At 43.7% G+C, this 17099-nt stretch overlaps 1 protein-coding gene and 1 long non-coding RNA gene across 2 annotated transcripts in view; both read left to right on the top strand.

The window, feature by feature from the left end:
- Positions 1-11088: 11088 nt before the first annotated feature.
- LOC118378971 (uncharacterized) lies at positions 11089-12190 on the top strand. The gene is made up of 3 exons (XR_004824513.2): positions 11089-11220; positions 11847-11923; positions 12076-12190. It is a non-coding gene; the product is annotated as an uncharacterized LOC118378971 (long non-coding RNA).
- A 369-nt stretch (positions 12191-12559) lies between these two features.
- Positions 12560-17099, top strand: part of dhx57 (DEAH (Asp-Glu-Ala-Asp/His) box polypeptide 57) — a 13882-nt gene continuing 9342 nt past the window's right edge. Inside the window, exons 1-5 of the mRNA XM_052498692.1 lie at positions 12560-12822; positions 14348-14539; positions 14727-15810; positions 16048-16169; positions 16396-16591. Of these exons, the coding sequence (XP_052354652.1) occupies positions 12710-12822; positions 14348-14539; positions 14727-15810; positions 16048-16169; positions 16396-16591 (1707 nt within the window). The 5' untranslated portion in view covers positions 12560-12709. The remainder of the gene's footprint in view (positions 12823-14347; positions 14540-14726; positions 15811-16047; positions 16170-16395; positions 16592-17099) is intronic.

Here is a 17099-nt window from a genome sequence, read left to right as displayed (position 1 = left end):
TCTACTGTAGCTGGTAAGGTTATTATTCGTCAGTGTTATGTGAGTCACTGTGACTATGTGATGCCAGCGGGCACAGTTTCTCAGATCTCACACTCCCATTTCTCTGAATGTTGAATTCATGGTGGGTCACGCTTGGCTGATGTTATCTTACTCTGAAGAGAACACCATGCCAAGGTAGGAGCACATGCCACTCTTGGCCATTGCAACAATGCATTCCACATTCGGGCATATTCAAGTGAGCCTGTGACTTGTTGGAGGCCCACATGAGGGGTGATCTTGGATGAATACATTTACATCCATATTTGGTCTCTTACAGTACATGTATCATTTAGCTGTCATTTCAGATATACAAGTACATTAATATGGCTCCTGTGCTACTGTCCAGGAGTTGACACCAATCATTCCAATCTCAGCTGGCAGCCCAGCTAGCACATAACGTTCTGAGAACCATATGTTTCTTAGAGCTTGGTGAGGTTGTGCATACAACCTTCCCATAACTTTCAGTGAATGCTGGATAGTTGCGTGGCTTTCGCACATTCTCAGCACATTTAAGGAACTTGACAAAAAAAAAGCTTGGTATTTCATTACTTTAACAGAATGTTTTCCAAAACATTTTCCCCAAAATGTAATTTTAGTAATGTTCTAGGAACATTCTTCAACTGGTTTGACATTGGGAATGTTCTCAAATAGTTCAGAGAACGTTAAGAAACAACGTTCTTCTGTGGGAATTTCAGTACTTCAGGATAACTGTACTGTTGGTTAAGGGATTGTAAGTAAGCGTTTCACGGTAAAGTCTACACTTGTTGTTGTCACGCCCTGACATTAGAGATCCTTATTATTCTCTATGTTTAGGTAGGTCAGGGTGTGACATGGGTGGGAAAGGCTATGTTTTCTATTTGTTTTTTGGCCAGTGTGGTTCCCAATCAGAGGCAGCTGTCTATCGTTGTCTCTGATTGGGGATCATATATAAGTTGTCATTTTCCTTTTGGGTTTTGTGGGATCTTGTTTTCTATTTAGTGTTTCTGCCTGACAACTGTGCGCTTTAGTTTTTTGTCTTTGTTATTTTGCTTGGTGTCGTCAATAAAAATACGATGTACGCCTACCACGCTGCACCTAGGTCTCCTTCTCCCAACAAGAGCCGTTACAGTTGTATTCGGTGCATGTGGCAAATAAGGTTTGATTTGATATGAGAACGTTTCCTACAGGTTTCCTCATGGTTTTATTTAAAGTCATGTTCTCAAATTGTTCAGAGAACGTTAATCTTTGGGATAGGTGTGCCGCTAGCGCCCCACCACGACAACATCCGGTGAAATTGTAGAGCGTGAAATTCAAAATTCGTAATATTAAACATTCATGAAAACACAAGTGTCTTACATTGTTTAAAAGCTTAACTTCTTGTTAGCAGCAAACGCTTTATGAGATTTCAAGAAGGTTTACGGCGAAATCACACCATGTGATTATCTGAGGACAGCACCCCACATACAAAAGCATAAAACATTTTCCAACCAAGCAGAGGCGTCACGAAAGTCAGAAATAGCGATAAAATAAATCACTTACCTTTGAAGATCTTCCTCTGGTTGCAATCACAAGGGTCCCAGCTACATAACAAATGGTCCTTTTGTTCGATAAAGTCCCTCTTTACATCCCAAAAAAAGTCAGTTTAGTTGGCGCGCTTGACTCAGTAATCCACCGGTTTGCCTCGTTCAAAATGCATACAAATGAATCCCGAAAGTTACCAATAAACTTTGTCCAAACAAGTCAAACTGTCACGACTTCTGCCGAAGTCAGTCTCTCTCCTTGTTCGGGCGGCGTTCGGCAGGTCGACGTCACCGGTTTTCTAACCATCGCTGATCAACCTTTAATTTTCCATTTGTTTTGTCTTGTCTTCCCACACATCTGGTTTCAATTCCATCATTACATGTTGTGTATTTAACCCTCTGTTTCCCCCCATGTCCTTGTCCGGAATTGTTTATTGTAGTGCTTGTGCACGTTATGCTGGTGTGTACCAGATTTTGTTTACCCATTGATTTATTGTTCTGTGTACGGTGGTCAGTTTTTGCTCTCCTGCGCCTGACTTCTCTGCCACCAGTATGCACCCCCTACACAAACAACGTTTCTAATCAATCCTCAGGTACCCTAATATTTAAATAAATGATCAAATTTAAGATGGAGAATAGTATGTTCATTACCGGAGATAAATAACAAAGTGCATGCCCTCACTGAAGCGCGCGACAACACTACAGCCAAAATGGGAGCCACCTAGAGAAACTACAAATTCTAGCTAATTTTTCAGAAAAACAAGCCTGAAACTCTTTCTAAAGACTGTTGACATTAACTGGAAGTCCTAGGAACTGCAATCTGGGAGGTATTCCATTGATATATTCCCATAGACAGCCATTATAATGAGTGGTGAGCTCAACAACAAAAAACTTCCCGGATGGATTTTCCTCGGGTTTTCGCCTGCTATATCAGCTCTGTTATACTCACAGACATTATTTTAACAGTTTTGGAAACTAGAGTGTTTTCTATCCAATACTACCAATTATATGCATATCTTAGCTTCTGGGCCTGAGTAACAGGCAGTTTACTTTGGGCACCTCATTCATCCAAACTTCCGAATACTGCCCCCTATCCATAAGAAGTTTTTAAGAAAACATTCCATTAAAACCACAATACATTTTTAATAATGTTCAGAGAACATTTTACGAATGTTATTTAAAAGCATATACGTTGAACAAAAATATAAATGTTACATGAAACAATTTCAAAGATTTTACTGAGTTTACAGTTCATATAGGGAAATCAGTCAATTGAAATAAATTCATTAGGCCCTAATCCAGGGTTTACCAAACCGAGCTTGTGAAACGCTGCCCTGATCTATGGATGTCACATCACTGGGAAAACAGATATGCATCTGTTGGTCACAGATACACTATATATTCAGAAGTATGTGGACACCCCTTCAAAATAGTGGATTCAGCTATTTCAGCCACACCATTTGCTGACAGGTGTATACAATCGAGCACCAAGCCATGCAATCTCCATAGACAAACATTTGCAGTAGAATGGCCTTACTGAAGAGCTCAATGCCTCTCAATGTGGCACCGTCATAGGATTCCACCTTTCCAACATGACAGTTCATAACATTTCTGCCCTGCTAGAGCTTCCCCGGCCACCTGTTTTGAGTCCAACATTTTTAGCAAGAAAATACATATAAATTGCCTGTATTGCATGTTATTTTGGCATTAATACGTGTCACATATCAGTTTGCAAACAATATAAAAAATACATATTTTTGAGTTAATAAAGCTGCATACAAACATGGTCTCTTTTTTGCTTTCTTGAGTAAGGCAGCTCCAAAATACAAGTGTTTCAGCCTAGCTCAGTGCTTTCTGTGGTGGTGGGGCAGCCAGCGGAAAATACGCAGGGGTTGGTAATGTTCTCTAGTTGCACCGTGATTGGCTCAGTGTTCTTTCACTCATGGGGACACTTCGTCACCTCCAAATCTAAGGGTAGAGCTCCATTGAAAATAAGAATTTGTTCTTAACTGACTTGCCTAGTAAAATAACGGTAAAATAAAAAAAATAAAAAAATAGAGTTACATTAGAAGTACCCATCCATGGACTGATCATGTCAACATCATACTTTCAAAATCTTAGCAGTCATCATCATGAATCAAGTTGACAATCTACTGGCAAATTATTTTTAATCCTTGTCGTATGAAGAGAAATAATGAAGAGAAATTATAGATAAAACATATCGGTGCTCATCAGCCATTGGACACAAACATTACACAACAAGTTAGAAATCGCAAATTCAACAATGAGTGGTTTGGAAGGAATCAGTGGCTAACTGTAAGCATTGCAAAGCCATCATGAATAGCCTGCTATTCCGTGGAGTGGGTGTGTGGTCTCTATTATGTGTTTAAGGGTCTCTTTTCCAAGCTTAAAATTATAAACATTGGCCACGCTGTCAATCCAGCCTGCATGATTTCTGCTGAGCTCAAATAACTGTTAACTCGGAACTGGGATATCTGACTTCAGTGATTTCAAGACAACTGGGAACTCTGGGAAAAAAACTAGCTCCAACTGGGAAAATACGTTCTGAACGGTCATCAAACTCAGAATTGTAGGCCAGGAACTCGGGCCTCTTTCTAGAGCTACGACCTGAAGATCACTGACGTCATCACGATTCAACCTAGTTTTTTTCTTAGTTTCCAGTTGTCTTGAAAGCACCATAAATCCAGAGAATACCAGAATTTGATGACAAAATTTGCCCGCGAAGGATCGCTGCGCCACCTTCCTGTTCAAGTGAGCACAGCACAAGGTGAGACCATAAATGTCTTGTATACTGCTGCATAAATGATGTAATATGCCAGGGAGATGTGTATACTGTAGCTAAGAAAGTAATACTAAGTATGTATGTATGTATGTATGTTGTGTAGGAAGCTGCCTCACCCTAATAATTTGGTAAATTTCCCCTCTTACATGTAGCCTATAACCTGTTTAAGAAAAATGTAATAATCAAATATTGAAAAAGCTTTCATTGTCTACTCCTACGGTTCTGACTTGGTGTACAGGGAGTTTTTTTAATTTTAAATTTTTTAACCTTTATTTAACCAGGCAAGTCAGTTAAGAACATATTCTTATTTTCAATGACGGCCTGGGAACAGTGGGTTAACTGCCTGTTCAGGGGCAGAACGACAGCTCAGGGGTTTGAACTCGCAACCTTCCAGTTACTAGTCCAACGCTCTAACCACTAGGCTACGCTGCCACCCCATTGTAAGAACGGCCCATGTTCTGAATTCTGTCGCTGTACACCTTGTCAGCTCGGGGGTTTGAACTCGCAACCTTCCGGTTACTAGTCCAACAGCTCTAACCACTAGGCTACTCTGCCGCCCCATTGTAAGAACGGCCCATGTTCTGAATTCTGTCGCTGTACATTTCAAAAGTGCTGAACAAATAGTTATATTGACTACGTCCGTCCTAGCTCTCTCATTAATGTCCAAAATTACAGATTGCCTCTTATCCGCTTGTCGTCTCCTTGTGCCATAACTACATCTCAATTGTCAGTAGAAACCACATTTGTTTAAGCAAGCCAGCCATATCAGCTATATATTTTTTTAAAGGCAGTAAATTAGGCTGAATGAACTGTTATGCTGCCAGACAAGGCTCTGCTGATAGCCAGGTGTAGCAGTTTTAATCTGCTGTTGGGACAGCTTTATGTAGGCCCTAACAGTTTGTGGGAACCGTTTGTCACCGTTATAGTGCAATTAATGTATTGTTTAGTGTTGTGTAGTGGCTTTGCAGGCATGCATCCCCCAATTGTTTTTGTTTGTTTGCCACACCAAGACTTACATGCAAAAATCGCCACTGGGTAGGCCACACAAGCTCACAAAACAGAACCGCCGAGTGCTGAAGTGTATAAGTTCCAAATTGCCTCTGGAAGCACTGGAAGCAAAGTTAGCACAAGAACTGTTCATCGGGAGCTTCATGAAATGGGTTTCCATTGCCAAGCTGCCTCACACAAACCTAAGATCGCCATGCTCAATGCCAAGTGTCGGTTGAAGTGGTGTAAAGCTGGACTCTGGAACAGTGGAAACGCATTCTCTGCAGTGATGAATTGCACTTCCCCATCTGGCAGTCCAACAGACGAATCTGGGTTTGGCGGATGCCAGGAGAACGCTACCTGCCCAAATGCATAGTGCCAACTGTAAAGTTTGGTGGAAGTAGGAATAATGGTCTGGAGCTAGGCCCCTTAGTTCCAGTGAAGAGAAATCTTAACGCTACAGCATACAATGACATTCTAGACGATCCTGTGCTTCCAACTTTGTGGCAAAAATCTGGGAAAGGCCCTTTCCTGTTTCAGCATGACAATGCCCCCGTGCACAAAGCGAGGTCCATACAGAAATGGTTTGTCGAGATTGGTGTGGAAGAACTTGACTAGCTTGCACAGAGCCCTGACCTCAACTCCATCGAAAACCTTTGGGATGAATTGGAATACAGATCTTCCAACATCTAGTGGAAGGCCTTCCCAGAAGAGTGGAGGCTGTTGTAGCAGCAAAGAGGGGAAACATCTCTATATTAATGCCCATGATTTTGGAATGAGATGTTCGACAAGGTGGTGTCCACATACTTTTGGTCATGTAGTGTACCTTAAAAAAAAGTTAAAGGCATGGATTAGACAACCAGTCAGTATCTGGTGTGACCATCATTTGCATTATGCAGCGCGACACATCTCCTTCGCATGGAGTTGATCAGGCTGTTGATTGTGGCCTGTGGAATGTTGTCCCACTCATCTTCAATGGCTGTGTGTAGTTGCTGGATATTGGCAGGAACTGGAAAATGCTGTTGTCCACGTCGATCCAGAGCATCCAAAACACGCTCTATGGGTGACATGTCTGGTGAGTATGCAGGCCGTGGAAGATCTGGGATATTTACAATTTCCAGGATATCAATAAAATGGAATTGTGTGAAACCAAAAACATACGTTCCCACAACTTCCAAGGAACCAAATGTGCTAGCTGGTTGTTTTCCAAGAAATCAGGGAGTTGTGTGTGTTGCCCCTCCTTATGTAACATAGCCTTGTTACCAGTGTCACAAGTTCTTGCCTTGTGCTTGGAAGGCTGCAGCACAGTACCACTGGGGATGAAAAGCTAGTTCAGACACTCAACAAGAGATGCGTGTTTCAATGAAGGTCACACTATTCCCACAAATTAAGGCCTTCCTGTGAACAATGTTCTCATTCTTTGTGTGTTTGTGGAGTGCTGTTCTCGCTCACCCTGATAAGCGTATGGAGGTATGGGCATATTCTCCTCCGATCTGATACGATGGATGGGTGATGCAGTACATGTGCCATGCTACCTCCCACCCCTCCAACCACAAACCACCCCCGGCCCTCCCCTCCACACCCATATCAACAGTCCCGGGCACTCCAAGCTAGCTGAAAGGGGGAAGGACCAACATCCGTGAACTAAAGCGTAGGCAAAGTCATGTCCAGTCCTCTTTCTCTGAGAAAGGCCCAGCCTGCCTTATATCATTAGGCTATAGCCTGGAACGGCAAATTGACAAGGGGCAGTGCTGCTCTGACCTATTCTTGCTTTGTCAGAGGGGTAAACAATTTAACTCCAAACTCCAAAATAAAAGGAAACAAAGTTATCTATGCTCTCTCAGCAGATGTTTGATGATTTACTGAAGACACTTATAGGCATAACCTTACTTACATAACCTTAATATTACCGATCCTCGACTTCGGAGATGTAATTTACAAAATAGCCTCCAACGTTTTGTCACCAAAGCCCCATATACTACCCACCACTGCGACCTGTACGCTCTCATTGGCTGTCCCTCGCTTCATACTCGTCGCCAAACCCACTGGCTCCAGGTCATCTACAAGACCCTGCTAGGTAAAGTCCCGCCTTATCTCTGCTCGCTGGTCACCATCGCAGCACCCACGCGCTCCAGCAGGTACATGAGTATATCTCACTTGTCACCCCCAAAGCCAATTCCCCCTTTGGCCGCCTCTCCTTCCACTTCTCTGCTGCCGATGACTGGAACGAACTACAAAAATCTCTGAAACTGGAAACACTTATCTCCCTCACTAGCTTTAAGCACCAGCTGTCAGAGCAGCTCACAGATCTCTGCACCTGTACATAGCCCATCTATAAATAGCCCAAACACCTTCCTCTTCCCCTACTGTATTTATTTATTTTGCTCCTTTGCACCCCAGTATTTCTACTTTACACACTCATCTACTGTCAAATCTACCATTCCAGTGTTTTAATTGCTATATTGTATTTACTTTGCCACCATGGCCTATTTATTGTCTTTACCTCCCTTATGTCACCTCATTTGCTCATATTGTATATAGACTTATTTTTCTACGGTATTATTGACTGTATGTTTGTTTTACTCCATGTGTAACTCTGTGTTGTTATATGTGTCGAACTGCTTTGCTTTATCTGGCCAGGTCGCAATTGTAAATGAGAACTTGTTCTCAACTTGCCTACCTGGTTAAATAAAGGTGAAATAAAAAAAATAAAAAATCCCATGGCACGTATCGTAAGAGTAGTGGTGTTAACCCTGGTGTCCTGGATAAATTCCCAATCTGGCCCTCAAACCATCACGGTCACCTAATAATCCCCAGTTTACAATTGGCTCATGCATCCCCCTCCTCTCCCCTGTAACTATTCCCCAGGTCGTTGCTGTAAATGAGAATGTGTTCTCAGTCAACTTACCTGGTAAAATAACAGATAAATAAATAAACAATAACCAACACACGTGTTATTGAGAAATTCATCACATAACTGAATTAGGCGAACAAAGTTAACACCAGATGCAGACATTAAGCATAGACACCGTATACCTTGGTATACATTCTACCACACACTTTACTGTGTCATGGTAAATGGTGGGAGTAAAAATACATTCTTGTTGGCATTCCAGAAACAGAACATTCATTGATGGATTCCTCCACTGATGTAGATTACTATGCTGATTATAAACAGTTAAAGCTGCAATATATAACTTTTTGGGCGACCTGACCAAATTAACATAGAAATATGAGTTATAGATCTGTCATTCGCACTGAAAGCAAGTCTGTGAAGTGGTAGATCTGCTCTGTGTGCACTATTTCTAAGCTTCCCGTTCTTAAGTTTAGTATTTGCTTCTTTTACTTTTGGTTTCGTACACCAGTTTCAAACACATACAAATACAATATTTTTGGTTATGGAAAAGTTATTCCACACCGGTTTAGAAGGCACAATGATTCTTCACACAATGACTGCTTGTTTTGTCACATAAACTGAAACTAGGCGAACTATTAGAATTTTAGCAACCAGGAAATGGAGGAGAGATGTATGCATAGTGCATCATTAAAAGATTGCAGTAGTGGAAAAAGTTCTATATACTGTAGCATTGGTTAACTGAGGCTTACACAGACACATTGACTGTGTTTCATCACCTCTACTGAGGACTTTTGGCTGAGTGACTCAAAGTAAGAGAAATATCTCATTCATTGCATGGTGCCATGAGGAGTTTACCACACTGACATATACTCACTGACTACTTCAGTCTTTGCTACAGGCAGAAATCTTGAAGAGACCATGAAGAGACTCATTGCAGGAGTTTTATGGGAAGAACAAGGACATTGTATGTGCCGTTTTATTAGGTGCCTTTAAAATCTCCCTCTCACTGGAGTCTAACTTTTTTATTTTGAATATGTGTTATATACAGTTGAAGTTGGAAGTTTATATTCACCTTAGCCAAATACATTTAAACTCAGTTTTATTTCTTTCATCACATTCCCCGTGGGTCAGAAGTTTACATACACTCAATTAGTATTCGGAAGCACTGCCTTTAAATTGTTTGTTTTCCTGAGGTCTTGGCTGATTTCTTTTGATTTTCCCATGATGTCAAGCAAAGAGGCACTGAGATTGGAGGTAGGCCTTGAAATGCATCCACAGGTACACCTCCAATTGACCTAAATGATGTCAATTAGCATATCAAAAGCTTATAAAGCCATGACATAATTTTCTGGAATTTTCCAAGCTATTTAAAGGCACAGTCAACTTAGTGCATGTAAACATCTGACCCACTGAAATTGTGATACATGAATTTTAAGTGAAATAATCTGTATGTTAACAATTGTTGGAAAAATGTATGGTGTCATGCACAAAGTAGATGTCCCAACCGACTTGACAAAACTATAGTTTGTTAACAAGAAATTTGTGGAGTGGTTGAAAAACAAGGTTTAATGACTCCAACCTAAGTGTATGTAAACTTCCGACTAACTGTATATTCAATAAATGCTCATAAAATGTAAGAAATAAATGACGAATTAGAGTTATGTTATCTCACATCATGTCATGGGTACATGTGGAGTTTAAGTTTCAAGCCAGGAGCTGCCTTGTTGTGAATGCCTCCAGTCCAAACAAGTCCCAGAGAATCTGTGAACGTCCCATCACCCTCCAACCTAGTCAAAAACAACAAATAGAGTTATAGTTAGCCATAGGCCTAGCCTAACATTCACTACTAGCCTATATCTACATATGACAGGAAAAAGTGAACATGCTAAAGTCATGGGTTTACCTGTTCTTGCTGTTGCAATATTTGGTCCCATCAGGGAATCTGTATGTCCCAGTGCCGTGGTACATGTTGTCTTTAAAGTCCCCTTCCTACATTGCCCCAGAGGGATGCTCCAGAGTTCCTCTACCTTCCATATGGAATAGAGGGAGCACTGTCCACTCACAGCAGAGTACCCCCCCTGAAATCATGTTTGCCTATGCCACTCCTCACCACAAATTCCTGTGGACCTGCAGCACTCACCTTCTGGTGATGACATCCCACAATGTAGCTGGTTATAACATGTGGTTCTAACAGTTCAAATCAAAAATATAATGTTACTCTGTCAATATGATATGAGGATTTCCCATATCTGTCACTATTCTGGAAAATATAGGATACTTTCAAACTGCGTTCCTCTGAAATGAAATATATGAGTGTAGTTCAAAACATAATCTGATACATAGGATAATAGTTAGCCTAAAGCACAAAAATGTACAATATTTAGGATATACATAGGATGGTCTGTGAAGTCTGGTCTGTTACCTTTGCTTTCTGTGGCCTTTAATTTCTTCTCTGCAGGAAAAACACTTCATTAATAATGACATTATAAGGAACAGAGTGAATGGAATGGCATCAAACCATGTGGTTGATGTATTTGATACCATTCCACTTATTCTGCTACAGCCATTACCACGATCCCATCCTCCCCAATTAAGGTGCCACCAACCTCCTGTGGTAGCTAGATAGCTAACTAGCCAGTAAAACCTAACTCCAGGATGTACTTCACATCAACTGACCGTCAAGTACACCGTGGAGTTTTACTTGGCTAGCAACTCACCTGACATTTTTGTGATGCTTTGACAATTTACTTAATGTTGAGTCATTAGCTGGCTTGCTAACTTTAGCTGGCTGTCTGGCTGTCAAGACAGTCTACACATTTGGGATGTGTTGCTCGTTCAAACATGACTATATCTTACACTCTTTTTTCGTGCTGGTCCAGCTGATTTTGTTGCTCTCTGCACTTCCCTAAACGTTATGTTACCATGGCAACTCTAAAGTTATACAACTTTCAACGGAAAAGAAACTTTGACCTCAGATTCATTAACCAATGAGAGAGAAGCTGAATTTGCCGGTGGACCGATCAGCTTTGTGTCAGGTTTGTACATGTTCTTCGGTCTCTGGCTCAATAAACTGTTATTTGTCTCTCTTATGTGTTTTTTCCCTCGACCGTTCGTAGATTGTACCTTTTTTTTAAGCAAAAGCTTTCACTAAATGTCCTCTTGCCCATAAAGAAATAAACAATGTTTTCTACCAACCTGCCGGTAGCTAGGCTAACTATTTAGCTAGCTAACGTTAACGGTAGCTAGCATGGCTACTGACTAGCCATCTTCAGTACAAGCTGACTGTTAAGTGTACTGTTGATTCATTCTATTCAATTATCTCGTTTGCCCACAACCCATTGCGTTTTATGAACTGAACACGATGTAAACGTGTTTTGTCAGCCAGAAAGTACAACTTTAGCTACTCAGTTCTCCCGTTTAAGGCACCGTCACCGTGCCTTGTATAATTATGGCCACCGGCGCCGTATGTGTCATTGAACTAAAAACTGAAGCCCAGAGTAGGAAGTGAAGTCAGCAACTGCAAAACAACCGAGTGCTACAGTAATGCAAGAATTATGTCCGGCGCATAATAACAGTTACCTGGCGATGTGTTATGCTATTGAATAGTCAAAGGCTCGTTACAAACTACATCTGGTATGAGACTGCATCTCTCTCTCTACAGGTCGACAACTGTATCTTCCTCTCATCCTCTCATTCAGCACAGATCAGAAGCAGGTGTCAAATGCCATTGCATTGAAGGTATGTGTGGTGACTATGCACTTAGTTTTGTGTAGACCTTATTCATGAAATAGACACACATTTTAACTCTAGATGCTTTCCAACCCTGAGCATGGTTGACACCACAGCACTAATAATGTACCTCTTGATTTATCTGCTTTTGTTCTCTTCAGGTGTGATTACTTTGGATTACAGAAAGAGACTTGAAATGAGTGGAAGAAGGAGGGGGCAGCCCAACAGAGGTGGAGGGCGATTTAACAAGCCCAGAGGAGGAGGAAGAGGGGGAGGAGGAGGGGGAGGAGGAGGAGGGGGAGGGGGGGGAGGTGGAAAGGCAGCTAGTGGTGGCTGGGATGACGGTGATGATTTCAGTCTTGATTTTGGACCCAGTCGCTCAAACAGGTACAGTGTAATTACATTTACATTTCAGTAATTTAGCCAACGCTCTTATCCTGTGCATTTGTCTTAAGATAATTAGTTAGCTACTAGAGTAGTCATGCTTGCTCTGATCCTTTGAAATGTGGAATAAGCCTGAATAATGAACTTATTTCTCTCATCTATCTCTCTCATCTCTCTTTCTCTATCCACAGGCCCACCTCGGGCAGAGGAAGGGGTGGGGGCAGCCGGGGCAGCGGGGGTAGCAGCAGAGGTAGAGGAGGAAGGGGAAGGAGCACTGGTGGAGGGAGGGGTAGAGGTGGCGGAGATAGGGGTAGGGGAAAGGTTAATGGTAGGGGTTTACCCAAATCCCTAATTAGCGAGAGACCTCGGCCTAGGCTGCTGGATGAAGACAAGCCTCGCCTCAGGCCTGAGATGATGGGCAACATGCCCATGCAGAAGATCTTCATGACCAATGAGAACCAGGAGCAGGTGAAAGAGCTGCTGAGAGAGCTGCAGACCCAGGACTACGACGATGAGCCATATGAGTGAGTGTTCTCAAAACATACTGTGAGAGACTGTCCACTGGAGTGCCTTTAGAACACTGGGGTGCCTTTAGAACACAGGGGTGCCTTTAGAACACTCCTTTAGAACACTGGAGTGCCTTTAGAACACTGGGGTGCCTTTAGAACACTCCTTTAGAACACTGGGGTGCATTTAGAACACTCATTTAGAACACTGGGGTGCATTTAGACCACTGGGGTGCCTTTAGAACACTGGGGTGCCTTTAGAACACTCCTTTAGAACACTCCTTTAGAACACTGGGGTGCCTTTAGAACACTCCTTTAGAACACTGGGGTGCCTTTAGAACACTGGGGTGCCTTTAGAACACTCATTTAGGACACTGGGGTGCCTTTAGAACACTGGGGTGCCTTTAGAACACTCCTTTAGAACACTGGAGTGCCTTTAGAACACTGGGGTGCCTTTAGAACACTCCTTTAGAACACTGGAGTGCCTTTAGAACACTCCTTTAGAACACTGGGGTGCCTTTAGAACACTCCTTTAGAACACTGGGGTGCCTTTAGAACACTCCTTTAGAACACTGGAGTGCCTTTAGAACACTGGGGTGCCTTTAGAACACTCCTTTAGAACACTGGGGTGCCTTTAGAACACTCCTTTAGAACACTGGGGTGCATTTAGACCACTGGGGTGCCTTTAGAACACTGGGGTGCCTTTAGAACACTCCTTTAGAACACTCCTTTAGAACACTCCTTTAGAACACTGGGGTGCCTTTAGAACACTGGGGTGCCTTTAGAACACTCATTTAGGACACTGGGGTGCCTTTAGAACACTCCTTTAGAATACTGGGGTGCCTTTAGAACACTCCTTTAGAACACTGGGGTGCCTTTAGAACACTCCTTTAGAACACTGGGGTGCCTTTAGAACACTGGGGTGCCTTTAGAACACTCATTTAGGACACTGGGGTGCCTTTAGAACACTCCTTTAGAACACTGGGCTGCCTTTAGAACACTCCTTTAGAACACTGGGCTGCCTTTAGAACACTGGGGTACCTTTAGAACACTCCTTTAGACCACTGGGGTGCCTTTAGAACACTGCTTTAGAACACTGGGGTGCCTTTAGAACACTCCTTTAGAACACTGGGGTGCCTTTAGAACACTAGAACACTGGGGTGCTCCTTTAGAACACTGCCTTTAGAACAGGACACTGGGGTGCCTTTAGAACACTGGGGTGCCTTTAGAACACTCCTTTAGAACACTGAACACTCTTTAGAACACTGGGGTGCCTTTAGAACACTCCTTTAGAACACTGGGGTGCCTTTAGAACACTCCTTTAGAACACTGGGGTGCCTTTAGAACACTCCTTTAGAACACTGGGGTGCCTTTAGAACACTGGGGGACTGTATAATATTAGAATCATTGGTTTGTGTTCAGGGATGGTGTTTTCTTCTCGGTAGAGATTTGTTTCGTTGCACTGGGATGTATCAGGTGTCACCTTGTTGACCCGAATAGACTAATAACATCACGTGATCTTATCCCACCTTTCCTTTCTCAGTGAAGAAGAGGAGTATGAGGAAGAGGAGGAGTATGATGAGCTGGATTACCGGGAGGAAGGGCAGTTTTGGAACACCCATGATGAGCCTGTTGAGAGTGCAGAGAGCCCCGTCTTTGATCCTGACTCTGAGGATGAACGGCGGCCCACTCCCGAGCCAGTCATAGGACTGTTTGCAATAGGAAAGCTCTGCAGGTATCAACACCACTTAGATTCAGACTTAACCTTCTGTACCCATCTCAGCTGTAATGATATGTCAGGGTGGGATATTTAGTGACACTTTTAAAATTGTTTAGGAAGGGGGTTGCTTCCAGTCATTTTGATGAATGTGTCATGTCTTGATGTGTCGTTTCTAACATCCCTCCCTCGGCGTTGTGTGTAGGTATGGTTTTGACCGGGAGCGCAGCAAGCAGGCCCTGGAGGCAGGTGTTGGGGAGGTGGGAGCCACCATGGAACAGCTGCTCCTCCAGGTCTTCTCCGAGCGCTACGGCCCCAAAGCTGTCTCCCCCGATGGCCTCCAAGGGGCGCCCATGGACGAGTGCCTCACCCAGAGACAGGAGGAGGCCTTGGCCCTCACCGCCATCTACGGCGACCGTTTCACCGAGCGCATCGCCAACAGTGTTTGGACTGTCACTTTGGACCCCGACTTCCTGGCTGACATTGCAGGAGGTAAACAGAACGCATCTGCTCGTACCAACAACTCCGTTCAAATTAGGGACGTCTGCAGCTTCTACCTAAAGGGTGCCGGCTGCAGGTTTGGAGCTAAGTGCAAGTATAAGCACCAGATGCCCACCAAGGGAACAGTTTCGGGCCCTCAAGACCCCGTGGGAGCCAGCCAACCTGGGTTCAGCAGCTACTCCTCTCCAGAGTACGTGCTGGAGGTCCGCTTCCCTAAAGGGAACCGCTACCCCTTCCAGGCCCCTGTCGTGGCCTTCAGCACTAACGATGAGACCATAGGGGCCGCAGCCAGGCTGAGTGTCACAGAGCATCTGTTCGGGGAGGCCTTGGCTGCAGCGAAGGAGGGGGAGCCCGTGGTCTACACCCTGATCACTTGCTGCGAGGACGAGGCCACCATGAAGGAGCTGCTGTCAGTCATGCATCATAAATACAGCTCCCTGCCCCCTGTGGTAGTGGCTCCACCCCCTGCAGCTGTTGCCATGACGAAGAGCAAGAGTGGGAGGAGCAACACGGCATCACATGTGGAGAGCAAGAGTATTACGAACATCAACAGAACTACCCCAACTAACAGCACCGCCAACAGCAGCACTGCCCCAACTAACAGAACAAGCAGCCACAGGATACAGCAGGCCACAGAAGACTTGGAGGAGGATGAGGAAGGAGTGGTGGTTCCTCAGACCGAGAGCTATGTCAACCTGAGGAAGAAGATGGTGAAGAGACATGAAGAGAGGACAGGGAGCCAGCAAAAGGAGAATGCCAAACTGTGTCGAGAGTTCAGGACAAAACAGGTAGAGTAGAGAACGTACTTCATTCTGGGCTGTTACTACAGTACAAGAGGGACATGTCTTATGCTATTTAGCTCCATCTATTGGTGGTATGGGAGACTTGCGATTCATCAGTCCTGTCCATTACTAGTCAAGGCCATATCCGTAGTCATGAAAAAGCTCACTCCCTAAGGATGATATGTGAATGTCTGTTATTTTTTTCTCCATCTAATCCCCTCTTACTGTTCCTTTCTCTGCCAGTCATCCAGGCGCTTCACCTCCATGTTGCAGCAGAGACAGAAGCTGCCTGCTTGGAATGAGAAGGAGAACATCCTGGACCTGTTGGACAACTGCCAGGTGCTGGTGGTCAGTGGCATGACTGGGTGAGTCAGTGACAGGCCTGAGTCCACTGCAGCACAGCACACTGGCCAATATGGTATATTTCTAGGACCATTTTCAATATTTGCATCAATCTGGAAAGTAAAATCTAGTGATTAGTTACAGACAACTGTTTGTGTGGAATGCCACAGGTGTTACTAGGGATGTTGCATTTTGTAGTGTTCTGTTTTTGGTGTTAATATATGGTGTCTTTATGGTGGTCTTGTACAGGTGTGGTAAGACCACCCAGATCCCTCAATTCATTCTGGATGCATCTCTGAGTGGGCCTACTGACCAGGTGGCTAACATCATCTGCACCCAGCCCCGCCGTATCTCTGCCATCTCCGTGGCTGAGAGGGTGGCACAGGAGCGGGCAGAACGCCTCGGTAACTCAGTGGGTTACCAGATCCGCCTGGAGACTGTCAGGGTCAGTGGAACTCAATGTTGTAAACATGCTCACATCCATAACCTTGCATTCTGGTTAAAGCTGTTTTTAAAAAAAAAATGAATTACACTTGCTCCCTCTCTCCCATATCCCATACCCCCCCCCCCTCTCATATCCTCTCTCATATCTCTCGCTCTCTCTCTCTCTCATATTCCTCTCTCTCTCTCTCTCTCTCTCTCTCTCTCTCTCTTTTCTCTTTCTTTTCTCTTTCTCTTTCTCTCTCTCTCTCTCTCTCATATTTCTCTCTCTCTCTCTCATATTCCTCTCTCTCTATTCCTCTCTCTCTCTCATATTCCTCTCTCTCTCTCTCTCTCATATTCCTCTCTCTCTCTCTCTCTCATATTCCTCTCTCTCTCTCTCTCTCTCTTCTCTCTCTCTCTCTCTCTCTCTCTCTCTCTCTCTCTCTCTCTCTCTCTCTCTCTCTCTCTCTCTCTCTCTCTCTCATATTCTCTCTCTCTCTCTCTCTCTCTCATATTCCTCTCTCTCTCTC

Source organism: Oncorhynchus keta, chromosome 36, assembly GCF_023373465.1.
Source record: "Oncorhynchus keta strain PuntledgeMale-10-30-2019 chromosome 36, Oket_V2, whole genome shotgun sequence".
NCBI lineage: Eukaryota > Metazoa > Chordata > Actinopteri > Salmoniformes > Salmonidae > Oncorhynchus > Oncorhynchus keta.
This window is presented reverse-complemented; position numbering and strand designations above follow the sequence as displayed.